Below are 27295 nucleotides of genomic sequence, written 5' to 3' on the forward strand. Positions count from 1 at the left end.
GATGTCGCGCTGGATCTCGGTTCCTAGGGACAGGAGTGAAGGACAGAGGCGATCTGGGCATAGGCTGACGCGCTGCCATCAGTCTGCGTGGGAAGAAAACTGGAGCAGTGGGGTTGAGCGGCCTGCATTCGCGTGGGTGCGCGTGGTCCTTCACGTAGGACAGGACTCGATGGGACGCATCTTCCACCTCCAGCGCAGCGAGACTGGACTCTGCTTCCAGTGGACCACCATTCAGGAGTTTAGCTTGGACCCGCATCTTGTTCAATTCGATCTCCTTCTCAAGTGTAGCCAGCTGTGTCTTAAGAGCCTGCTGCTTCTTGGTGAATTCAAGCTCCATCTCCATGACAGCCATTTCAGCCTGCATTCTGGCTGCCTCAGTTGACTTTCGCGATAAGCGGCTGTGACAGGAAGAAGAGGATGTAGAGGATGGGGCCCTAGGTGATTTGCAGCTAGGGTCCTCCTTGGGCTTTGAAGATGTGGTGGGGCTTGGAAGACTGGTCTGAGGAGGCAGATTCCGCTCCGGAGCTGCTGTCTCTTGGGGATCCTCATCGGTTGCATCTAGGAGCTTCAAATGTTCTGCCTTGATGCGCAATTCCAGGTCATCAATGCAGGAGTTCACAAGTCGCTCTCGTTCATCAACCTTGGCCTCAAAGTGTAGCTGCTCTTCCCATGCTTCTTCCGTGTCCAACCTCTTCAAGGTGCTAACAATGAATTCATTGTTAGAAGCCCATTTGGTTATACGATACAGCAGACGTGCCCGGGTAGAGGACAGGTCCTCTGGCTCACAGACGTCTGTTAGGCTATCCAGCTCTTTCTTTAGCTTGATCCATTCCGTCTCTGCCTTCTTATATCTTTCTGCCTTCATTGCACACAAGTGTTCACGCATTTTAGCTGTCAAGGCTCTGTTTCGTGAACCAAGAGCAGGCTCTGCTTCTTGCTCATCTTGCGCCATTTGGTTGGGGTTAGGGACATTATCTGATGGATTCTCAGAAGAATTTCCCATTGCAATGTCGCCTTGGATCCACTAGTGGTGCTGTGACGGTACTGCAGCTGCCTGTCTAGCTTCGGCTTGTCTGCTGCTCTGGGTGGAAATTCACTGTAGTAACATGAACTGACCACTAGATGTCGCTGTGCGCTCTTTAACCCTTCAGTCTCCTGCTTTAAGCCAGCTTCCTCTCCCTTTCTTCTTCAGCAACAAGTATTAGATTGGTTATCCTTTAGGTATCTGTAAGCTGCACAATTTTCCTGTCTGGCTCTAGGCTTCGGAGGGATCTGTGCTGCTAGGAGATATCTCTAAAGACTTCAATCCTTGGCACTTTTACGCCGCTGGGTGAGGGGGAAAGGGCTTGCAGCCCGGCAGTGGCTCTTGAGTTGTGCTGAGTGGTTAGTAAATGGAGCAATTTGCATCACAGACAAACTTTACAAGGCAATCATTAGCAGTTACTTTCTGCTGGGAACGGATTGGCAGTGAAGCAAAACGATGTGGATGAAGGTAGCATGCAATGCCGACGCACATTTTCCCTCCCGGTCCCTGGGGGATATATTAGTTTCCGTCCCCTTTTACTTTTGGGAGCTTCTCGTGATGCTTTCTGATGCCAGAGCAGAGAACATGCTGACTTAATCTGCGGTGGGTGGAGAATTCTAAAATTCCATCCCTTTGCACTTCTCCTCGTTAGGAGAAGGGAGAGAAGCTTTGATTGCGTTTACTCTCCTGGAGTTCCAGGTTACCACTCCTCTTTAGCTACCACTGACCCAAGGGATTCCATTCCCACTGACCCAGAACTAACTCACAGTTCAGCCAAGAGACGGATGCTTCTTGTGTCTTATAGCAGTAGTTTATTCAAGATGATCGCGGTAAACGCAGTCATTTCCCCCCTTTCCTCGTGGGAGATGCTCAGTACAGACAAAGGAGGAAGAGAGGTTGTAAAACATTACACTAAAAACAGGAACAAGGTCATTAAGGCTTCAAATATCCCTCGTCTTGTTGGTGGCAGTGTAAACTACAATTCCCATCATTCAAAGCCTTAAAGAGGCCACACATATTTCTGATAGATCTCATACAAGCTTCTAAGCTATAGAGCTAATACAAGCTTCTAAGCTGTGGCTAACAGCACAGAGGGAGAAGAATACACCATAGGAGTGAGTTTCTTCCTCGTTCCGCAAAGGAGGGGACCTTCTCGCCTGTCAGCGTGCCCCACAGTTCTACTCCGAGCGCCTTCTCTCCTCAGCAATCTACTTATTTCTCACTGCTCCCAGCAAGGGCCGGAGCGGCTTCTCATTTGGATTTGCCGGCCAAAGCGCAACGTTTGCCAACTTATGGGGAGGGAAATAATTCATTACTGCTTTTCATTTTCACTCCCCCCGCCCCCGACGGGAGCGTGTGCTGCCCTTTCTCTCCTGCCTCCTCCCCCCCCCCCGCTCAAACTGACCAATGAGGAAGATGCGCACGTGACGAGCGCTCTCTGCGATGACCTCATCCCTGGTGTGGGATGACGTCAAATTCAAGATGGATGGAATCACGGCGGTGGCGGCAGCGCGCACGGGTGAATCGTAAAGGGAGACACCGAGGGGGGAAGGAAAGGGCATACTCGACCAGTGCAAAAAAAGGGGTGAGTAAACAGTCACTGTGCCTGTTCGCTTAAGGCAGGCCTTTCCTTAGACAAAGGAGCGGGTTTCCCTGTGCACAAAGGCGTCTTTTCCTGACGTAACTCTGAGGTATGTTTTTTTCTCCTCAGTGAGTAGGGCTGTGGTCCCTGACGCCTTAAGTGCGCCTGCGCTCGTGTGATAGCTGTCCTCACGCTGTAGAATAAGCATGCCGCTGCTTTCCATTAGGTATCTTATGCGCATGTGTGTTGCCCACTCCTGCCTTTTGGCTGCTTTTTCTTACTGAGTCTGTGCTTTGCCAGTGCTGGAGCAGTCGACTGCGCACGCTCCATGTTCACTGTGACAGGAAAATGGGTGTGGTGGGGTTTTGAGCCTTACGATGTCATTTGGGTAAGGGGCTCACCCCCGCCCCGCATTTTAGTTTGTTTGTTTTTTTTGCACAAGGAAATTCCAGTGGGAATGAGAGGCAAAAGAAACTGGTGTGCACGTTTCTCGATTGTTTATTGAAGTCTTAATCACGTCTTCTCAATAGTAGTTAGGGTGGCTAAGACTTAGTGTGGAGGCTCAAGCTTGAATGGACTCTAAACCCTGAGAAAGACAGAAACCTCACCTTGAATAGAGATGCACCTGGGAGGTGAGGACAAGCTATGCACATGACCAGAGACACTTTAGTTTGAACTATTTTCAGTGCTCTAGGGCTGACTCCCAGCACTGAAAACATTTCTTTGACTGAATCTACATATTCTGAGGCTGATTCCTCATTAGCTGTTCATGTTAGTTCTTGTCTTGTTGGGGTACTTAACAGGGTCCAGGAGAGTCCCATTGCCTGGTGGGTGACACCAGGCCAGGCTAGTTATGTGAGGGGGGAGCTGGGCCCGGTTGCATGGGGACCCAGCACTATTGACTAGTGCTAAGGCTAGGCTGGACTCAGTTGTGTGGGGTCACTACCATGCCCAGTTGCACAGAGGCCACTGCTAGGAGAACGTACACAGATGTACAGTGGTTGGGGCTAGGATGTTGCCTAGGTTTGTGCAGGCTACCTCTAGGGTTTGATGGAGTGGCATGGTGGCTGCCAGGCCCAGATAGGTGGTGTCCTACCACTGCTGGGCCTATTTGCTTAGTAGCTGTTGGGCCTGGGCCCAGTGGCCAGATAGGTGTTGTGCCAGTTGTGTTGTAGCCACTAGGGCCAGGTTGGACTCTATTATGCAATGTGCTACTCTTGAATTGAGTTGCTCTGTGGCTGGCTGACAGGCCCAGTCCATTTTCATGGTGGCCCTCTGCTTTCACTAGGCTACCCACCCCCCCCCCACCCAAATTGCTTGCTTTCTTACTTGCTTCTGACCAAGTGGCAGCCCCTGCTCTTTGCCCATGATCTCACATTCTCCTTCCTGCACTGATGGCTGAAGATAATGCATTATTGTGGTTACTCCCTAATCCTTCTCCATAGCAGATGATGGGTAGGGATGGCTACTCTTGCCTTCCCTGCCCTCCTCCTCAAAACAGCAGCCTTTTTCTATACCATCATATAATATTTACTGTTTATAGTTTTAAATTTTTGTTTTGGGATTTTGGTGGCAGCCTGGCTATTGACCCATGTTTATGCAAACATCTTTTTATGCGTACCTAACCTCAGCAAGTGAGTTTATTCTGTATGTTGAGGTTGAGGTTTAGGATCAGATATATTGTTGTATTTTTCCCATTTACCAAAATTGTATGATTGCTGTTATATAGGAAAGCCAGTGTGGTGTTCTTAGTGTGTCGGGCTAGGATCTAGGAGAACCAGGTTCAAATCTCCACTCTGCCATCAAAGCATGCTGGGTGACCTTGGGTCCGTTACATAGTTCAGCCTAATCGACCTCACAAGGTTATTGTGAGAATAAAATGGAGGAGAGGAAAGCTGCTTTGAATCCTCATTGAGGAGAAAGATGGGGTATAAATGAAGTAAATAAATAGTATAATTTGGGATTCTTAAAAAATTATTGGGGGAAAGGTAGGTAATTGGACTCAGATGGATATGTTTCACTTTCTGCTGAAAAAACAATTCTTGTCTTAATCTTAGTGGGTTGAAGATTATTGCCTGCAAGTTGGTCTTTTGTTGTGATATTCTCTGGCAGCATCAGAATAATGTAAATATGCAACACACAACTCTTACAGTTTTTGGATTCTGACCTATTTATCCCACAAGTATAGAACCTGTCTAGTGATTCTCTCCTACCTTCTTTCCCAAGACGTCTGTACAGAGATATCCCACTTAAGTGACAGGTACTGACATATTTGGAAGCCAGTTTGGTATAACTATTAATAATAATATGGTAAAGAGCTTCTAATTACTGGGGGCTAAGTTAGTTAATGAAAGATAACAGTTAACAAAAGTTCTATCTGGCAGTAATCGAAAGGCAGTAGTGCCAAGCAGATGGCAGCCATGCCCAGGATCCACAGCTGGCTTCATTACTGCCAACTTGGCAATGTTGATAGTGCATTGCAGTCTCTGGGCATGGCTGCAGCCCGCTATATACTACTGCCTACTGGGCACTGTTGGACTGACCCGCAGGTTAGTAGCAGTAGTGCCATGAAGGCAAAGTAGGCTAGTCTACAAGTCCTGGGCATGGCCGCTGCCCACTCAGTGCTGCTGTCTGCTTGCTGCAGGCTGGGTTTTCTAGTCAACAGCATTAACTGAGTATCAGTGGAGAGGGCTGTGGGTCTTGGGCATGGATACAACCCATGCTGCCCACTTGTTGGCCTGGGCCTAATGGTCAGTAGAAGCAATACTAAATGGGCATGCCAGTTAATTGAGTGCTATTTAATAAAATTTGTACTTTAATGTGTGTACTTTAAAGGAGATCTTGTTTCATGGGCTGTGGTAGGAAGAAAAACAGCTGTAACTGTAATGTGAAAAACTGGCGTCTTATTCATGTACTTAAAATTAATACCAGTTTTTCATATCTGTAACCATAAACTAACACTTTACTTTTAAAGATTCCCTGTGATATTGTACCAGTGCATTTTAATATATTCAGTAGGAGAAATAAACCTTTTGTGTTAGGCCTGTTAGGAAGTGCTGCTCTAGTGAACAAGTACAAACTGCTTTAATTGACTTTAAGCACAGTTTGATGTGTAAACAATTTGTTTACACATGGGATAGACTCGTTATAAATTGTAATGCTGTGGCCCATGTTCATTGCAATAACTAACTCTACTGTACCATGTTGGGCAAAATTCCTTTCAAGTATTTTTCACTTCAATTTTATTAGGAGGATGTTTGACTGTCATACATTCCATGGCACAAGCAGAACTGTATTCTGCCGACTGCACGTAATATAACAACAACAACAACAACCGTGCTTAAATACTACTCTTCTAGACAGATTAGTTCCCCGCTCAGAGCAGTGAACGAAGTCATTGTTGTTATTATCCCCACAATACAGCTGGGGAACTGCAGCTGAGAAGAGTGGCTTGCCATCTGCTGAACTCATAGCAGTAGTGGGATTCAAACCAGCAAGTGCTGATTTACAGCCTGACCAGGGTCTTTGCAGAGTTTTTGATCTTAGTTTTCATATTATGGGGAAAAAAACCCTTTTAAGGTCTATCATGTGCAAAGAAAAACAGGTCTTTGTGTAAAGCTTGGATACCTTGGTGGAAAACAGTTCTTCCTCGCACTTTCTCTCTCTCTTGTTTTCAGTGAACTCTGTTGTGGTGGGGAAGTTCTGGAGAAGTCTTTTGAGTCTATAGCATTCTGATGTTTGGGTTTCATACAAAAACAAAAATGCAAACTTGTGTGAGAAAAACCCTCTTGATGCATGGAAGGATATGTGAACTGAAATTCCTCACTTACACCATTTAAACTCAAACATAGAGAATGGTTGCACTGATATATCAGAAACAAAAGGTAGCTCTGATTAGTAGATAAACATCGTTAAAATAAATATATCACAATTTGTAGGATTTCCCCCCCCCCCCTTCTTTCCTGTCCTTTTGCAGGGATCCTTTGTAGTTGTTACCCCTGCACATATATATCTTTTTATACTCACAAATCATATAAAACGTTGGTCACACAAAAAGTAATAGCTCAGCACCAGAATCTGCTTCGGACAGAACAATGCCGTGGGTGTGTCATTCCACACGTTGCTATTTAACCCTTTTAGTCACTTAAAGGTATCATGTACCCTATAATTACTGCAAAATCAAAATCAATTACAGATTACAAAATCAAAATCAATTACAAAAAACAGGAATAATCCAGTTCGTTATTCATGCCATTTGGAGACAAACAATTAAGTCTGAAGATCCATTGGGACTCCAGTTGCAAAAGTCTCCGTGTCACATCCCCTTGCATATTTGGCTCTAACACACCCACCACTGACACTTTGAAATCCTTCACAGCATGTTGTTTCTCCACAAAGTGGATATATATGTGCAGGGGTAACAACTACAAAGGAAAGGGGACAAAATTCTGTATATTTATTACAGTCTTTATTTGTAGAACATGGCCGGTGAACAAGTGGCTATACGAAACGGGAATTGGGAATGACGCTGGCTATAAACCCACCCGGCTGTACATTGGAAGCACATATCAGCCTTTGTGTTCTCTAGCCCTTTGTGCTTGTCCGTTTCTCAAGTGGAATGATGAGGGTCACTTGCATCATAATTTGTTCAACGAGAATTTGCATATAATGGAGTAAAAAGATGAACAGAGAATTAAGGACACCCAATACTCCTTCACCAGTTCCAGAGGAGTTTCTGCAAACAGTTCGATAAGAAAATTTACATGGACTGTTTTTTGTAGTTTATAATATGACTACCTAGTGGCTTGTATATTTGATATTCAGTCAATTGTTTACATTGTTGGTTATTTGATTGTTATTGCACGTATTTAGCACTGAGCACGTAGCACTTTGATATAGCAATAAATATATTCAATGTAATTAAGTCATTGTTTTTGATCAACCCCAGAGACCTTGGTGGTTCTATTGTTGTGGATCCTACTTTCCGGTGGTGCTTTATTTTTGTTTAGACAGGAGGTACTTGGCAACCCTGCTCATGAGCTACTTTAGGCTTCAGTGGGATTTTGATTACTGAACCACAGAGCCTCTCACACTATCCCATCTAACATCTTGGGTCGCTTTTGAAAATCTCAAGCTTTTGAAAACAAGGGCATCTGCTCATAAGAAGCAGAAGTCCAAAGCTCCTCTTAGCTTGCTTAATAGCACTACATGTAATAAGAAGCTCAGTCAATCCCTGTTCCAGAATGCTTGCAATGTAAAATTCAACACAAGAAAGGCAGCAGCGGAGAAAGGAGGATATATGACCCTTGTAAGGGGGCCTGAAGTGGCTTCATTGTTCTCCATTTTATCTTCACAACAACCTTGTGAGGTAGGTTAGGTTGAGAGCGTGTGACTGGTCCAGGATCACCTAGCAAGTTTCCACGGCAGAGTGGGGACTAGAACCTGGGTCTCCTAGATCCGAGCCTGATACTCTAACCAATCTACCACATTGGCTCTCATGCCATTATGGGATGTGTCCTGTTGTCACTAGTGCAGCTTAGGATGTGGTCATTTGTCAAAAGGAGGCATTTTCAGAAAAGATAAATAGACCTTCTTTTGCTGTGCCTATCACCATACGTTCAAGAACCTAGAAATCAGTACTGGGATATTATTTTGTATGCAGATACTATTTTAAAATACCCTTTTCTTTTTCTTTTATCCCCAGATTATCTGAGATATCAGCTTTAAAATAATTGCAAATCGGGATTCAAAGAAAATCCTGAGCCTAACATTTGTCACTTTGGAGTCCATTCAAAATTTAAGACTAGTAAAAGCAACTTTTGTGGTAAGTTATGTTTTTTAAAGCAACATTTGTTTAAGATTAGACTTTGCACTTAATTTGCACCCTGTAACTTGACGGTGGTTTCTACTTGACAGAAAATTAAATCAAATGGAATTGTATAAAAACTCTCATATGACTGCTTAGTTGTAGTGCAGATAAATGCATTCTGTGATCTTCGGGGCATATATGCTATTAAGAAAAGTCACATGAATCAACACTAGAGGTAAAAGCAGAAGGGAAACATGGAAAAGTGGAAATAAACACATGGGTCTCTAATTCACAGCTACACATGTTCAGTGGTGGTTGACTATGAAATGCTCTTTATATGTATATCTGTCACTACCTTTTCCCCTCCCAAAAATGAGGTGTCATCTTTGTTGCAAAGACCAATCTCTGAGACATGGACAACATCCTCAAACAGGACATTGACAAAGCTGCATGTATAATTTGGCATCCTGAACAAATGATGCTACTACGTTCAGTGAATTCGTTGGTCCCCCAACCCAGTCTTGTCTAATCAGACCAGCAACAGTCATTCAGTATTTCAAGAAGAGGCCCTTCCAAGCTCTGTTATCTGATACCTTTTAACTGGAGATGTCTGGAATCACTGTCTGTATATCTACATTATTTATTATATATTCTGACCTTTCTACAAGGAGCTCAGGATGGCACGTGTCATTTACTCTTCCCTCAATAACTCTGTGAGAGCTTGGTTGAGTTGAGAGACAGTCACACAGATTTATGGCAGAGTGCAGATTTGAACCTGGTTCTCCCTCTTCTTAGTCTAACCACTACCCCATGATGGCTGTATGTGGTACATAACAGATTGAACTTTACAAATTATGAAAATGAGAAAGGAATAAAATAATCTGCTTTCATGTCTCTAGCTTGCTCACAAAATATCAACACAAATTGAATTTTTCAGGTTCTTAATGTGAACTTGAGAACCTTCTGCTAGCACTCAATGTTATTTTTACATTACTTACTTATTTCATTTATACCCTGCTCATTGTTTTTTCCTTCATTTTATCCTCACAACGGCTTTGTGCCATAGGTTAGGCTGAGTGTATGTGACTGGCCCAAGGTAACCCAGCAAGCTTCAGAATGGGGATTTGAACCTGAGTTTCCCTGATCCTAATGTGACACTAGCCAGTATACCACTGCAGAGCCACTAGTTTGCTTGAAGGCAAGTCCTAGCTATGTTCGTTGGGCCTTCCTTCCAACTTGATGCACATAGAGTTGCATCCTAAGCATTTTTAAGGAGATCCATCACAAATAGGACACACATTCTATGCATCCATAGTCTTTCATATTATTTACTTGCTGGACAGAACAGATTTTTGAGAAGACTCCTCTTTGTTTTTTCTTAATAGGTCTGGAACAAACTATAGCTTGATTAGCAATGGTAATTCAATAAATTACACAAGCAATAACTTTCTCCCAGGAGCTCAGGGTTGAATATATGGTTCCCATTGTCTCTGTTTATCATCACAACAAACCTGTGCAGTACACAAGAAGTGCCCTGTTGTATCAGCCCAGTGGCCCATCTAGTGCAGAATCCTGTTTTATACAATGATCAACCAGATGCTCTGGAGGGCCAACAGTGTACAGAGACTATGGCCTCCTGATGTTGTCTCCTTGCACTAGTATCTAGAGACACAGTTTCTGGATTTGAAGGATCTATTTTAGTTCCAGGGAATCTGATTTCTTGGCGTTTCCCAGTAGGTTCCCTAGCTTCTAACAAATCTAAACTATCCTTCCTGGCACCACTTTCTTATGTAAACATTTAGACTCCTCCTAACCTCTCCATCTATCTGGCCCTATATGAGGTATATGTAGCAATTCTGAGAATGCTACTTTTGAGGTCCTGGACTTTAACCTTCTGCCTAGTAACCTACATTTTTTCCAGACCTGTACAATTATACTTCCCACGGCACAGCACAGTCCTAAGCAGAGTTACGTCCTTTTTAGCCCATTGACTTCAATAGACTTACAAGGGTGCAACTCTACAGATGGGTGACTACTTTAAGATATATTAACTATCCTATGCACAGAATCATACCTAGCTGTTCTTTATACACCAGGTGGACTTGTGACAGTTTTTTGTAGTAGTTTTATTATGTATTGCTATTAAACATTTATTTAGATTCAAGTGGTACCACTATCTTCAAAACAAAATAAAATATTAATGAAAGATGAATTTTTATTTAACCCCCTATGGGTTGGATGGTGGGAAATCCTGCTTTTAATTTTTTTTCTTTAACTAAAAGCGTACCAAAACCCCACTGTGGTTCTTTCTGTTTTCTTGTCTTTCAGGTAAGCCTAAATCATGGAGGGTCTCCTGCATTACATAAATCCTGCACATGCCATTTCTCTCTTGAGTGCTTTAAATGAGAAACGTCTAAAAGGGCAACTCTGTGATGTTGTTCTTATAGTGGGAGATCAAAAATTTCGAGCTCATAAAAACGTTCTGGCTGCTAGCAGTGAATACTTTCAGACTCTGTTCACTAAAGAAAATGAGACTCAATCAGTGTTTCAGCTTGACTTTTGTGAACCAGATACTTTTGATAATGTATTAAACTACATTTACTCATCTTCCTTGTTTGTTGAGAAAAGCAGCCTTGCAGCTGTGCAAGAAGTGGGGTACAGTCTTGGAATTTCTTTTCTTACTAACATTGTTTCTAAAAGTCCTCAAGCTCCTTTGCCTGCATGTCCTATTAAGAAAATAATGGTCCAGGAGGAAGATGAAAGCATGTCCCAGAAACGAAGTGTCATAGTTTGTCAGAGCAAAAATGAAGCACAGGGGGAAAATGTTGTTCAACCCCATCATGAACTAAGCCATAGTTTTAAACTCTCATCTTCAGTTGCCATCAAAACTAAGCACCCACAAGTAACACAGTCAACTGAGTTTCTGCACAGTCTACCACTAAATGAAAAGAAATGGTTGAAAGACAATTTTGTAAGATACTCCAAGTGCCATGACACTTCTGGTGTACTGGATGACCAAAGTAGAACTAAAAGAAATGCAATGTTATCACAGACACCTTTTTCAGACAAGGAAGTGATAGCAGATGAACCAAGAGGAACGTCAGCTGAAGTACCTTTGAAAAGGCCATGTCCACCAGTTGTATCTGTACGTAGTTCTTCAGAATCTACATTTTTATTGCAAGAGATGGGGAAAGGAGCTGGTGCAGGGGAAGATAGGAATTTGCTATACTATTCAAAGTTAGGGTTAGTGATTCCATCTAGAGTACCTGTTTCTGAAAACCAAAGTATTGACAGGAGTGGGCCACTTGTAAAAAGTCTTCTACGAAGGTCGTTGTCCATGGATAGTCAGGTTCCTGTTTATTTACCTTCTGCTGACCTGAACTCTTCACTTGTGTCTTCAGCAATCAGCAACGCACAAGGGAGAACATTAAACATAATATCCCCAAAGCCATCCATGAAAGAACCTTCAGAAAAGGCATCTGTTGATGACAAGACACAGGTAATTCACCCACATCGCCTTAGATCCTTTAGTGCCTCCCAGTCAACAGACAGGGAGATAACATCTCCTCCTCTTACTGAAATACGGATAAAAACTGAACCTAGCAGTCCTCTTTCAGATCCTTCTGAAATTATAAGAGTTACAGTGGGGGATGCATCATCTGCTAATAAAAGTCATCTGTGTAAAATCGAAGATGACTGTAGGGATTTGAGTAGACTTCCAGCTAAAAGAAGATTTCAAGCAGACAGAAGGTTTCCAATAAAAAAAATTAAGGTGGATGAACGTGCTTCCCCTGGGTCAGAGGACAATTTTGAGGAAAACTCAAATCCTGTACCACTTGAAACTGATTTCCCTGATTCTGACATTAGCAAAGACGAATATGGTGAATTGGAAGAAACAAAGCCTAACAAAAAGTTTAAGTGCAAACATTGCCTTAAGATTTTCAGATCTACTGCAGGCCTTCATCGCCATGTCAATATGTACCACAATCCTGAAAAACCATATGCTTGTGATATTTGTCATAAGAGATTTCACACAAACTTCAAAGTTTGGACTCATTGCCAGACACAGCATGGAATTGTGAAGAACCCCTCACCTGCTTCCAGTTCACATGCTGTCTTGGATGAAAAATTTCAAAGGAAATTAATTGATATCGTGAGAGAGCGAGAAATTAAAAAGGCTCTGATAGTTAAACTAAGGCGTGGCAAGCAAGGTTTTCAGGGACAGGCTGCTTCACAAGTACAAGTCATCAAAAGAAACCTAAGGTCAAGAACCAGAGGAGCTTACATTTGTACCTATTGTGGGAAAGCGTATCGCTTCCTATCACAGTTCAAGCAGCACATAAAAATGCACCCGGGAGAAAAAACAGTTGGCGTAAATAAGGTTCTTAAACCAAAAGAGGATATCCATGTTGAAAGCCCAGTAGAAAACAAAAAAGTCTACCAGTGTCGTCTTTGTAATGCTAAGCTTTCCTCTCTTATTGAACAGGGAAACCATGAGCGGCTTTGCCGGAATGCCACAGTTTGTCCTTACTGCAGTCTTCGATTTTCTTCTCTAGAACTGAAGCATGACCATGAAATTGCTTGTGAGTACAAGAAGCTCACTTGCTTAGAATGTATGCGCACTTTTAAATCCTCCTTCAGTATTTGGCGTCATCAAGTCGAAGTTCACAATCAGAATACCATGGCTCCAACTGAGAATTTTTCTTTACCAGTTCTGGAACACAATGGTGAAGTTAGTAGTACATCCAAATCACATTCTCAGTCAGAGCTCAACAAGATGAACAACTTTGTTACAGCCAAAGAAGACAGTGTATTCAGTGATTCTTCAGAACAAATTAATTTTGATTCAGAAGATTCCTCATGTCTGCCTGAAGACCTAAGTGTCTCCAAGCAGTTTAAAATTCAGATCAAAGAAGAACCTGCAGATGATATAGAGGAGGAGGTGGTCTCTGAAGCCATCCGGGAACCCAAGGGAACAGTTGCTAATAAAGACACTGGTTTATGGCCCTGTGAAAAATGTGGGAAAATCTTTACTGTGCACAAGCAGCTAGAACGTCACCAAGAGCTTTTGTGTTCTGTGAAGCCCTTTATTTGCCATGTGTGTAACAAGGCATTCCGAACCAATTTCCGTCTGTGGAGTCACTTTCAGTCCCATATGGCACAAGCTACTGAGGAACCTGTGTACAAAGAACCTGAAATGAGTGCACCAGCTAATTCTCCATCACCACCACCACTGCCGCCTCCCCCGCCACTTCCAAAAATACAGCCTTTGGAACCTGATAGCCCTACAGGCTTGTTGGAAACACCTTCAGCTACTGAGAAATTATTTGTCCCACAAGAATCGGACACACTCTTTTATCATGCTCCACCACTTTCAGCCATCACATTCAAAAGACAGTATATGTGTAAATTTTGTCACAGGACATTCAAAACAGCATTTAGTCTTTGGAGTCATGAACAGACACACAACTAAAAAAATCCGTAAAAGAATGCTGACAGGGAGTTTTAAAGATCTCTTTAATTTCCATGATGTTTCCATGATTGATAGTCCCTATACTGTATACAAGGACAAGAACACTCAACAATTAGACATTTATGATGCTGCTGTGGATGTGGAGATTAAGGTAAACTACATAATTATTAGAGTAAATTGCTCATGTTTATAGGTATTCTGAGGTATTCGAGTAACAGAATAATTAATTAAAATCAGATTACTTTTTCCTCAACTGTGATACTGGTATATATGAATTCTTATAAAGAGCAATTTAAGAGTTCGGAGTAATGGAATCCTGCAACTAATTTATGCTTTTCACTGAAAACAACCCTTTCATGAGCTCCATATAAATATCAGTTGTCCATTGTTAGGGGGAAAATTGAGTACCTTGCTGTGTTGACTTAGTTATTATGAAATACTAGCAATAACAAATAAAACCTCAAATTTGAATTAACTTAACCCTTACTGAAAACTTTGATAATTAATTGTTAAGCATGAAAGGAGGTGTGTTTTTTGTTACTGGAATTTTTCTGTATGGAAATTGTGCAAAATACAGTACAATCTAAAGTTAGCAATATGTGAATACTTGGATTTTTATATACAAAGTAGCAGCCAGCCTGCCACCAACCATTTAAAGAATTTTTGAAGAAAGAGTATGAGAACAAAGTTACAGTACTTTATTTAATGTCTCAGAGGCTGATATTCTATAGATATTTTGGTAACTAGAGCTATTGTGATAAAGGAGCAGCCAGCTGTGTATCCTAATACAGACTATATTATTGTCTTTAAATATCAATAGCAATGCGTGGATTTTAAAAATTAAGTTGTACTTTGTTTATTTCTGATTTGTATTGGTGTGGATGTGATTTATTAAGTGAAATATACGAATATGCTTGTTTTAGAGAAACAGGAGCAATTATAATTGCTCCTAGGTGAACATGGCAAGTACTGCCATGAGTAAAAGAATGTTTTGACTAAAAATTAAAATGTAAATATTTACAGATGTAAAAGTGAATAAAGTAAAAATTCAAAATACCCATTATATATACCTACTTCAAGTTGGAAGGGTAAATGCAACACAATAAATGTTGCATTTCATAAATCTAGTACCTGCAATGAGCAGAGTATTTCTTTCTATTCTTTATATCATGTTAGACATTTAATTTTGTACACCTGTTTTAAAAAGAGTGATAGAGCCACAATTCAAATTCAGAGTTAAGCATTAAACTTTCTTGATTCTGTTAGTCTTAAGCATATCTAACTTCTTGTTGGATTCTGGTTGTAGACTGTCATAGTTCACCTTGTTAAGAATATCTAAATCCCATTCACTCTAGGGCAACTTGCACACACATAATTGTGTGCATACTGTAGACACACACTTTCCAATGAACTGTATGTACTTGGATATATGCACAAATCTTCTGCACATACAAGGTATTCATAAATTGATTTCAACCTATTGTATTTATGGGTACTCTTGTGTTTGGAAGAGTCGAATGAAGGGGATGGCAAGTTGTAAGAGGCTTCAGATGCAGTCTTTTGCCCTTAAAATGGAATAACGGATTCATTAATATAGGTGTCTGCTAGGAACCAGTATGTTTTCTAATCAGGAGTACAAGATTAGAACTAGCTCATTGCAGGTGGCATTTTAAACTTGATCTAATGGATTGATAGCATGAACAAAGAGGGTGTATATCAATTGGCACAAGATCATTTGAGAGTCTAAGAAAAGACAGCAGCATCATGTGTGATTGTGACATTCATTCATGCTATAATTAAAGGGAGTGAGAACTCTGAGTTTGAACAGAAAAGTCAGTTACCCACTTCTAATAACACTTCCAGGTTTGCTGCAATGATAAAAATTATTGTGATTAACCATGAATCGAATGAGTTTATAGAATGGATCTCTCCCTTTCTCCTGTGGTTCTTAAATCTTTGGGAGCTTCTAATAGAGTGGAGCAGTATGAAGCCAGCAGCAAAAAGGAGGAATTGCAAAAAAATGTTCCTGCATCTGCTCTTGTGGGAGTGTTTACTGTGGAGTTCACACAAAAAAGGGAAACAGGAATTTCTGCAGATTTTTCCCTTGAGGCAAAGACCATCTGTGCTGCATCCCACTGTATTCTTGAGGGGGTCTCGAGGAGAACTCATTTTATGAACTTATTCCAGTCATGTGTTATTGAATCCCAACCCTCTGTTTGAAAGGACTTTGCATGTAGTAATAGATCCTATAAAATTCCTTCATAGAAAGTAGTTGCACCTACCTTTATATACTTTAGGGCTTCTTAGTTCGTTTTCTAAAGGACAGTACCTCATTTCTGCCACATCAAAAGCCACTGCTGAAACTTGAAGTTTTAAAAAGAGCTTCTGATAAAGCATGAAGATCTTCTGTTCAGAAAAGCAAGAAAAAAAACATACTGCTGTATGTGTGGATCTTCTGTTATGCTACTTAAGATTATGAACCCAGTATTCAGGAACAAGATCTGAAAGGCAACGTTACACGGTTTTCACATGGAATTCAACATTGAGCTCTAAAAGTAAGCATGAGGCCTGACAGCACAGATGGCAAAGTAATCCTGTCAGTGAAGACAGCTAAGGAGCAATCATAAATAGGTCTTCTAGGAAGTAAGTCTTATTTTATTCAATGGGCCTTACTCCCAGGAAGTTGTTCTTAAGATTGCACTGTTAGTCTAGCAAACTCTAGCTGTACCATGGAGTTGTGATATAATGTGGTTAAGGCCAAATTAGCTGTGATGAAGGAGAACAGCAAACAATTTCCCAATGTTTTGATTTTTACTTAAAAGCATTTGCTGGAAGCTAGAAAATAGATAAAAATATTAGTATTTAAACTTCAATCCTAAAAGTGTTTCCTCTCCCCCCTGATTGAAATTTCTCTCTCCTCCCTCTTTAGTTGGATCAGGAAAAAAATTTCAGGTACCTGTAGAGTTAGCAAATACCAAGGCTAAACTGTGGTTTGTGCGATAAACTCTAGCTAGGCTATCAGACAAGAGTCCCATGGTGCAGAGTGGTAAGCTGCAGTACTGCAGCCCAAGCTCTGTTCAAGACCTGAGTTCGATCCTGGCAGAAGCTGGGTTCAGGTAGCTGGCTCAAGGTTGACTCAGTTTTCCATCCTTCCAAGGTCAGTAAAATGAGTACCCAGTTTCCTGGAAGTAAAGTGTAGATGACTGGGGAAGGCAATGGCAAACCACCCCATAATAAAAGTCTGCCAAGAAAACGTCGTGATGTGACGTCCCCCCATGGGTCAGTAATGACTCGGTGCTTGCACAGGGGACCACTTTTACCTTTAGGCTATCAGACAAAAAGAATAAATCTTGGTTTATCTGCTTCAACTCTTCTTCCTGCCCACCCCAGCATGGAGATACCCTCCCTGTACTGCCACCTCTGTTGCCAAGTAGCCACAAGGGGTGATGCTACTCAATAAAATGTAGCTGAACAATTCAAACATCACAACAAACTGGAATTAGTATAAACTCTGGTTATCAAACTAGTAACAAACCCTAGTTTGACATTCTGATTTGCCTATGACCAACAAACCTAAAGTTTCTTATTGTGTCTGTGTGCAAGTTTTTTTAGCAGTCCCAAAAGCTCCTGGTCAGGTGTGTGAATAGGTGTGGGAAACAAGGCATTGCAGGATCTTAAACTAGGAATGCAGATTGACCACAGCGGTCACGGTCTCGTTAGCTGTTTTATATCTGAAGCCTTCAGGTGCTTCAGGCATATACTGTGTCTTAACTGTCTGTGCTGTCACTGGAGGGGACTGGCGTATGGTATCACTCCTTAGAAAAGTATTAGCATAACTATTCACTGGCACCCATGAAGACTTTTTTCTTTTTGCTGTAAAAATTCAATTAGAAGGTTAGTTAGGCTCTTACATAATTCAATCCCATGCATGTTTTCTCAGAACTAAATCCTGCAGCTTTCAGTGAAATTTACTCTTGAGTAAGTACAATTAGGATTACTATTTTAAAGAACAATCCTAACCAGGTTTATTCAATAGGGTTTTCTCCCAGGAAAGTGTCCTTAGGATTGCACTATTAATCTTACTCAACTTGCCAACTCTAAAAAAACGAAGGCCATTGATTTCATCTGTGTGCAATAAGCAAACTGCAGTAATTATTCTCAAAGAACTTCATAGCAATTTACGCAGTGATGAAAATCTAAAATGTTTGCCCAAACAAGACATTTGGATGTTTTATCCTTATCCTAGAAGTTGAATGAGTTTAAAACATGATTAATATTGTATTATGTTTTCTAAGGCATATCATTAGAACAAGATTCATGTACAATCTTTAAACAATGAGATGTTTTATTCAATTAAGCCAGCATTTTAAAAAAAGTGATTTATGGCAACTGACATAGTTAATCTTTCCTTTCAGAATAAAATGAAATCATGACAAGAATATGAATATAACATATTCTGCTTGTTTGAATGGGATGCAGCCACCTCTGTGTAGATATCTTTTGACTGTGACCCAACAGTTTCATTTCATAGCTTGAAAGGGTAACAGTTGGTATCCCTCTGATTCAAGAAGTATCTTTCTGTACCTGACTGTGTGCCTGAGGGATAGTAAAGGCTGCTAATGTATACAGAACAAGAACTTTGTGAACTGGTCCTGGCAATTCTAATTTTCCTACCGATCTGTGTATGAAGCATTACATGGTAGACTTAATTTATCTGAACTCATGGCAGTGGGTCTGAACACACTGGGGTTAGTTGCAAAACTTACTAACTTCAGTGGAATGCAGTTCACATCCTATAGTGTTACCAGTATTTAGTCTACTTGGCTCCTGTTCTCACGACAATTGTGTGCTTTTAGTAGGTAAACCAATTTCCAAGTATTGAATTGATGCTGGAAATAGCTTTACCTGTTAAATTTCTGTTTGAAAGCCTTCCCAGAAAAAGTCCCCCCAACCCAGTAAACATGCCTTCCTGACAGAATACTTCACTAATTATTGTTAAGCAAAATGAGTGTTTTAACATGAGTATTGCTGTGATATATTGGGGTAAAGTAAGATAATCATAAATGCTAGGTTTTTAAAGCTGTGCTCTGAGCTCTTTCTAAAAAAGTAATATATGCCATAAGATTTTTTGCTAGTTCCTAATGTTGAGATGATTGAATTTTTTCTTCTTCTGTCATATCAGTTCTTTATTAACCAGTAAAGTCTCTCTCTCCCCCCCCCTCTCTCCCTAGAGCTCAATTTTTTGGGGTAAAAGTTTAGACTGAGATTTCCTTCTGGCTTTATATTAAGTACTTTTAAAAGCCCTAAGAGTGTTTATTTTGCAGGACATGTAATAAATATGCTTCCACTTATGAAAGATTAATATATGTTTTAAAAGTTATAAATTATAGAAAAAGGTTAACTATATATATAAAATCTTTGTTTAAAGACTATATTTAGTTTGACCATAATAAAATGAAAACTATTAATTTGTTATTATGCTTAATATTGCATCTGTTCATAAAAATAGTGTTCTATGCTAAATGGTGAAAGGCCTTGGCTGCTTGATTCTCTATTTTTTATAAAATTGCCTAAGTACTAAGAGTGTTTTGTTATGAGATGAGAAAAACATGCAGGTTTTAAACACATAATTTACAGTTCTTTCTATAGTGTCTTTAGATCTGTTGATAAATTGAAAAAAAAATCAGTTCTGTCACAAATAGTCACTTATAAATGGGAATTTCTCATTAGCTGGATCAAAACTGGTCCTTGAAATTAAACATATTTATTTCAAGTTTAACAAAAATTACTGAACTGTTGCTCCTACAAAGCTTTATAAACATATATCGGAACACTTAACAGTGAAATCAGTGTTTTATATAAATGTCTCGCTGAACTCTGCCTATGAACATTTATTTACCGGAAAGGAAGAGGGGAGTGGGGTCTCTTAGACTTGCATACAAGTTACAGTTATGTACAGAAATAAAAAAAAACTTTTTGGTTAATCTTCCTTTTGGGTAAATATATTAAATCTGTCTAAAGAGCAATGGAAGTGGGTGAAGGAATAATTATAAAAGGGCTTTTTTGAAAAAGGACTACAGATATAGCTAGATTGTAGATATCAAAGTATACCAAGGAACTGTAGTCCTTCTCCATGAATTTTTCCTCAAAAATACCCTTTTCATTTTGAGGATTTTATTTTCTATTCATTCTTTCAAGGAACTTGGGACACCATACATCATTCATACTTCATCCATTTTAATCTATACGACGACTCTTATCAGGCAGATTAGACTAGAAGAGGACAATAGCGACCTTCACAGCAGTGGCTATTGGAACCTGTTCTAGTCTGACACCTGTACCGGCTTTTTGTAAGCCATTTGCTCCAGAATAGCTTAGAAAAGAATTTCAAAGTGATCAGCATATCACAGCTTCCTTAAGGGAGCACATTTGGAGATCACTTTGTTCACTTGTATTTGCTATTTTTTCAGATTTTACTGCTTCTACATACTGCCACAGCATGACAGTATGGGTATCCAAACCTCTGGTGTTACTTCACTATCTAATTTAGGGCTGGGCCACATAATGGTGGTCAATCATTGAATAATTCCCATAAATCAGAAGTTGCCAACAAGCACAGGAAAATGTAGAAAAACTCCATTTTGTATCATTGTCCAAATTGATAACATGCTGTCCAAATTGATAACATGAAGATATATTTTGTCACAACAAGTTCCCAGCTTTTCCTTAGGTTCTGTGCACGAAACAGGGGTGGGAGAATGTGAATTTTTACTGAAAATGATGCGATGGCATTGCCTTCCGTGTATGCACCCTCACCTCTGGCACTCAGTGATCTCTAGTTTAACTGGATCATATAGCCTTTGGAAGCCTTGGCTGAGGTAGGATATAATTTTTTTTAAAAAAAATTCAGGTCTTTGAAATGCTACAAAACTCACCAGGTCTTGTTGAGAGGAGTTGGCATAGGCAACAGTATCTCCATCAGGGCTGCAAAAACTCTTGCTGTACACGTGTACCAGTAGCAGTTACAGAACAGTCATGGGATGTGTGCATATAGGGGCTTGGTAGGGTTTATTTCTTCCTAAATATTAAAATTAGAACACATTTTCACGATGCAGTGGTTAGTTCATCAGTTGTTGAAAGCAGATGTAGCGCTTTATCAGTCTGGACTCTGTCTTTTTTTAGTGTCATACATTATTATCTGAAATAACATTATCTGAAATAACTTTGCATTGTTTAATTAATAAAGGAATCCATTCAAAATGAGCACTCTGTAAGCTCCTTCACTGTGTTACTGTTGCCACTTTATATGACAGAAAAAATGTCTTAAAATTATGATCTTCCCAGGGTAATAAAATTAATTTTAGAATAAGACCCATTGATTTCAGTAGAATTCTAAATATGCTTATAATTGCAACGTTAGCACTTGGTAGGCAATTTAAAGACAAGTTGTAAACTTTTGATAGCTCTGAAATTTAAATTCTGCTAATTACTACCACAATTTTAAAAAACATTTTTTTTGTGGCACTAAGATGGTTACATGCACAACCTGTTTCTTTTTTGGTGGCTGTGAAATGGTTGCCTTTCTAAAGATCAAATCTAAATATTTTGAAAAAGAATATTGAAAAAGCAAAAATTAAATATTGCAATTAAGGCCCACTAGATCTTTCTCAATAGTATTCCTTTTATAAGAATAATTTAATATAAAATTTGTATTTTAGCTGCTTTAAAAGTCATCTAGAGTAACCACCACCATACAACAAGCACTATTCAACTTCTATTGAGGTTGCTTCTGTTGAAGTTGATTTTAAGAGTCTGTTTTTATAATCCTATCCTGTATACTTTATATACTGGTTTTAAAACAGCTGTGTTGAATTTAAAATAGAAATCCAATTAACTTTTTAGGACTGAGAATACATAGTTTCACAACTCTTCTTTTGATGTAACGTTGCTGCTTTGTATTACTTTTCTATGGTATGTTTTCATTACCTAGATCTCGTTTGGAGTAAAATAAACTTGTTTCTTTTGAGTGACTGTGTCTCATTTAGGGATATGATATCATGCTAGTCCTTATTTACAAATAATTTTTTTCTTTTGATTTCAGTGGAACTTAACACTAACAGTGCAATCCTATGGAGAGTTACTCCAGTCTAAGCCCATTGACTTCAATGGGCTTAGACTGGAGTAACTCTCCATAGGATTGCACTGTAAGTTGCATATGAGAACACAACTCAAACTTTGAACAGTGATACTTACAGTGCAATCCCAACCAGAGTTACTCCAGTCTAAGTCCATTGAAATCAATGGTCTTAGACTGGAGTAATTCTGGTTACGATTGCACTATTAGTGGCTCAGGAACTGCATGTGACTCTTCTAAGCATGCACCCCATGTTCCTGGAAGCTGGTCAAGACAATTGCCTGGTAGGGCTTGTGGTTGTTAATATGGTATACACCATCAAAAAATGGAGGCAGGGTAAGCTGTCAGCCTTCCAGAGGTGCAGGCTTCAAAGCAGAGAGTAAAACAACCATCATGATGCCCACCTAGGAAAAGAGCAAGCTGGCTACAGTGGGATGGTTGCAGTTTTACTCCACTTTCTCAGCAACTGGCTTGCTGTCCTCTTTGGGCTTCAGTAATTTCACTCTCTCTTCCCGATGCTCTTGCCTCATTCCATGATACCCTGAGAACCAGTGTAGTATAGTGGACTAGGATCTGGAAGACCCAAGTTTGAATCCCCACTCTGCCATGGAAATTCACTGGGTTACCTTAGGCCAATCACCCACTCACATCCTAACCTACTTCACAGGGTTGTTCTGAAGATAAAAGGGAGAAGTATGTAAGCAGCTTTGGGCCCCACTGGGGAGAAAGTCGGGGTAAAATGGAAGTAAATAAATATAAAAATAAAATACTTTACCAATTTTCTGAGACAATATTTCTCCCCAGAAAGCTTTTTAACTTTAGATATTTATATCCTGCTTTTGTTCCAATTGGAAATCCAAAGCAGCTTACAATGTTGTTATTCTCTAGTTTATCATTGCAACAACAGCCCTGTGAGATAGGTCAGAGAGAAAATGACTGGCCCAAAGTTACTCAAGGCAGAGTGGGGATTTGAACTTGGGTTTCTCATATTCTTATCTAACATTTTAACTCCCATGCACCATACTGGCTGTCCTGTATACAGATGTACAACTTTATCCTTTTGGAACATCCCCAAAGTAGAGTCACTTATTGCTTTATTTCTGTAAACAACAAAAAACCCCACCTACTTGTACAAACAACTTCATAGAAATCAATTCAGTTTGTGAATGGGTGGTTTTTGTATCAAACAATGGAATCCACTGAAGTCAGCTGATCATTGGGTACCCTCTCCTACAGGCTGGTTCCATGTCTCTTGCCATTAGACTATTCTGAGGCACTGGAGTACATGTGCATTAAAGGACAGGCATTTAAGGTGAGGTCCCTGGAAAATTCCAACAGCTGTTGAGTGTTCCCACATGTGAATAGGGAAGCAGCCCTCCTGTGGGAAGGGTGCCCATGGAGGCAATCTCATCAGCCACATCCCCATTCAGAGTTCTAGATGCATCTCCTAGATGGGCTATTATTGTCAAAATGCGCTGAAGAATCTTCAAGGCAGTCACTCAGTACAACATCTCATCCACCATCCCAGACAGTTATCAATCCCACCTGGATTGCCCCCTAAACTTAGCATGTGAAATCTCTCCTGGTTAAGCAGAACCACCTAGAATCCTGTAATGTTCCTCAAATATTCCTGTCTGAATTTGATAGCAATTAATTTTAAGACATCAATTAGAATTCAAATTTCCCCTTACAGTCTAATCCCAGTCCTGGGGGACCAAACCCTTGCAGATGATAGAATTATAAACCCATAAAAGTATCCTCAATTCCCCTGGTAACAGAAGTAGGATTATCCCAATTACTGCCCAGTGATGCTGTCCAGGACTTTCAACAGAGACTGAGCAGGCATCTGCTTCCAAAATTCAATTACTTCAATGACTGGATCGTTTCCCTCCCCATTGCTGCCTGGGAGCACCCCATGCAATGTCATTGCACATTCATCTCCCTCCACCAGACCCTCTTGGATTTATGCTCCTGCCAACATCAGGCTCAGATGAATCCTTTCTCCTCTTTTGCAATCCCCTCAAGTAATAGGTTCTGATTTCATATCAGCTGTGTGTGTATTACACTGGTATTTCTTCCATTTCCTGTGCACTCCATCTCCAGTAAAGGTAAAATTGTACAATTTCCTATCTGTGCACTGCCAATTCCTCTTCTGCCTGTTTACAAAGTGCCCAAGTTGAGACCCCCAGTATATACAAGCCAAATCCTCAATGTAGATTACCTAAGGATGTACATGTTCAATTTGACATTAAAAGGGCCATTCTGAAGTTAAGGGCCCTACCTGTGGATAACACCACCAGGAGATATTCAAGTATTCAGTTCATCCCAAGGGCTTTTTCAGAAAACTCTGTTCCAGGGACGCATTGATCCAGGGGCACATTATCAAGTGTTTTGGAAAGATACAGACTTTCCATAGAAAGATGACCTGATAACATTAAGAACATCCTTAAATTTTTCACACTGGAATCATTGGGAGTTCAAAGCGTTTGCTGAACTGGGCCCTTTGTCTGCTTTGTGACTCTTTCCCACAACCTACTTTTGAATCCTTTATCCTAGCTAAAATACTGCTTGAAACTCACTGGAAGGAGCAGTGGTGCAGTCATGCAAATACAGAAGCGATTAATTAGAAAAATAAAAACAAAAATAACATCATTTGTCAAGATTACAGCATCATAAACTTCAAAGCACAAGAAGTTTGAAATCCAATGGTAAATCAACCTTCCCAAACAGCATCAGTTCAAGAACACAGTACCAGCAAATTTAAAACTGCCTTTCAGATTTTCACGCATGCATGTGCATGAACAGCAGGAAAAGGTGTGAAAGCACTTTAAATGATGTGTATGAATGAAAGCTGGCCTTCGTAGGAGAGGGATAAGGCTAAAAGCAATAAATATGAAAACTCTTACTGGGCTGACCTTTGTTGGTGGGAATATGAAAAATGCTGAGCTTCAAGGACATCTTTGTGTAAGATTTAAACTGAATACATGCGTTTCTCTTACAATTAAGTCAATCAGTTTTCAACATTCTTGAAAAATTGTGGCTCTACAGCTGGAACTTTTCCTTTTTATCATAATAAGACAAGCCAGAATCATGTGACTAAATGAAAGTCAACGTGGTGTAGTGATTAGAGTGTCAGACTATGATCTGAAATACTTGGGTTGGAATCCCCACTCTGCCATAGAAGCTCATCGGGAGACTTGGGGCCAGTCACATACACTTCGCCCAGCCTACCTCACAGAGTTGTTGTGAGGATAAAATGGAGGAGAAGGAAAGGATGTGAGCCACTAAGGGTACCTATTGGGAAGAAAGGCAGGGATTGGGTTGCAAAGCAGCACTCTGCTAGTTCAAATCCCACTGTTGCCAGGAGCTCAGCACAAGGCCTTGGGTCAGCCACTCCTCTCAGCCCCAGCTCCCCATTTGTATTGAGTGGATAATGATAATACTGACATTGTTCATTGTTCTGAGTGGGGCACTAATCTGTCTAGAAGAGTGGTATATAAGCACAATTATTAAATAAATAAATAATGAAGTCTGCCATAGTCCTGTGAACATGCAAGTTCACCTAGGGGAATGTTTGCTTTAGATTAACCGGCCAAACAATATGATTTAGCTGCAAAAAGCAGACAGGGGAGAGACCAATGTGGAGTAGGGCTGCGGCACTGTATGAAAATATCTGTGCCCCCACAGTTGCCCCAATAGGGAAAGCAGAAATGCACAAAATGGGCACCTGTCTGTTCCCCCCTACGAGAATTAAAATTAGCTCCAGCGGATTTCTGATTACACTTCTGTAACATAGGGCAAACATTACAGTGGAGAAAGGTCCGCCGAAGAGCCACAGGCGGCATGTCATAGAGCCAAACATGGTTCCCAAGCCACCCAGCACCACTGATCTAAAAGCAGTTTAACTTGCCATTCTGTAAGTGAAGCATATCAATTAATGCTTTCAGGATACTGAATTACTTATGTGCAAAAATATATTCTTAACATAACCCAAGGAATACAGCATTTATCGGTCTGTCTTGAAAGCACTATGAAAGGTGTGAGTGAAACACAAGGACTCACAGAGCTATATCCACCAGGGAGTGGAACAGCAGTGCTATACATACTACTGTACATACTATGGGGAGCAGCACTAAAACAGTGGGACTTTTTCGCCGGAGTAACGATGCGCGGAGTCTCTTCTTTCTCCCATACTGCTGCAAAGACTTCCGTTTTCAGGTTTGCGAATAAAACGTGGTAGCCGATTGCAGCTTGCTGCGCCTTTAAGGAACGGGAGGTGCAGGCTGGGAAGGGCAGATTAATAAGGAGAGGCTGCTGCTGCTGCGTCCCGGTGGAACGCCGCTCCCTATTTTTCCTGCGGGCAGCCCCGTTTAGAAGAAGCTGGGTCTGGCGCGGTGGGTTCCGGGCATCATGCAGGAGCGGCGGCAGACCTCCCGGGCTTCTGGCGCCATACCTCGTCCCTCTGCTTATCCGCAGTCCTCGCAGGGCCGGAACCGGGCACGGGAGCGATAGGGGCAGGATGCGGCTAGCCGCAGGAGCTCCCGCGCAGACCCTTTCGAGGCAGGTGTGCCGCCGAAGCGTCGCTTCTACGCTGTGCGCCTTCTGGGCTGGGAAGTTTGCTTTGTTTGCGACGCTTATTAAACGCACGCCGGCCTCCGCGGGCGGGCGGCGTCTGCGTCTTTTCGCCGACTCGATGGGGCAGGTCCTGTGACGTGGGTCGCTCCTGGGCGCAGCTGTCCGGCTCCTTCCCCGAGAGGCGACTCTCGCCGCCTCTGCCGCGCGGACGGGAGGCCAATGTCCTTCCTCAGCCTCTCGACACCTTTGCGTCTCTCCTCTGCCCGCTGTTTACAACTGTTGCCGGGAGGAGAACGGATTTTCTAGGCTTGCCGGGGAGCAAACGGCCGGAGTACCTGCAGGCGGGGAGGCAACCTGCCATGTGAAGCGTGCCTAGAGAGAGGGGCGGGAGGACCGGCCGGCGCTAGGGATGGTCAGTCATGGCTTGGCTGGGCGAGGTCCAGTGGCTCTCCTTGCTTTCCCTGTTCGTGGCTGCCTTGGCCGTCGTAGCCGCCTACCTGGTGCAGTATGGCCTGAGCGCCTTGCGGCGAAGCGGCGAGAAGCCGCCTCCCTCGCCCCCTTCGGAACTTGTACCAGAGGACGAGGACTCGCTCTTCGCCTGGCTGCTGTCTCTGAGCAGCTGGAGGCGCGAGTGGCAGAAAGCCTGGATAACTGCGCTGAACTGGGAAGCCAAGCTAAAGGAGGTAAGGGTTCCCGCC

The 27295-nt window shown here is 41.4% G+C and overlaps 2 protein-coding genes and 1 long non-coding RNA gene across 3 annotated transcripts in view; 2 read left to right on the forward strand and 1 right to left on the reverse strand.

The window, feature by feature from the left end:
- The first annotated feature begins 2552 nt into the window (after positions 1–2552).
- ZBTB21 (zinc finger and BTB domain containing 21) lies at positions 2553–14791 on the forward strand. Its single transcript, XM_054973068.1, has 3 exons — positions 2553–2609; positions 8311–8430; positions 10744–14791. Exon 3 carries the CDS (start codon positions 10757–10759, stop codon positions 13886–13888), a length of 3132 nt encoding a protein of 1043 aa, XP_054829043.1. The 5' UTR covers positions 2553–2609; positions 8311–8430; positions 10744–10756; the 3' UTR covers positions 13889–14791.
- Positions 13437–26319, reverse strand: LOC129325435 (uncharacterized). The gene is made up of 4 exons (XR_008596629.1): positions 26141–26319; positions 20824–20966; positions 16171–16294; positions 13437–13592 (listed from the first exon to the last, which is right to left on the reverse strand). It is a non-coding gene; the product is annotated as an uncharacterized LOC129325435 (long non-coding RNA).
- Positions 26320–26342: 23 nt separating this feature from the next.
- Positions 26343–27295, forward strand: part of C2CD2 (C2 calcium dependent domain containing 2) — a 47011-nt gene continuing 46058 nt past the window's right edge. The window contains exon 1 of the mRNA XM_054973069.1: positions 26343–27280. Within this exon, the coding sequence (XP_054829044.1) occupies positions 27017–27280 (264 nt within the window). The 5' untranslated portion in view covers positions 26343–27016. The remainder of the gene's footprint in view (positions 27281–27295) is intronic.

This window comes from Eublepharis macularius, chromosome 3 (assembly GCF_028583425.1).
Source record: "Eublepharis macularius isolate TG4126 chromosome 3, MPM_Emac_v1.0, whole genome shotgun sequence".
Taxonomy (NCBI): Eukaryota; Metazoa; Chordata; class Lepidosauria; order Squamata; family Eublepharidae; genus Eublepharis; species Eublepharis macularius.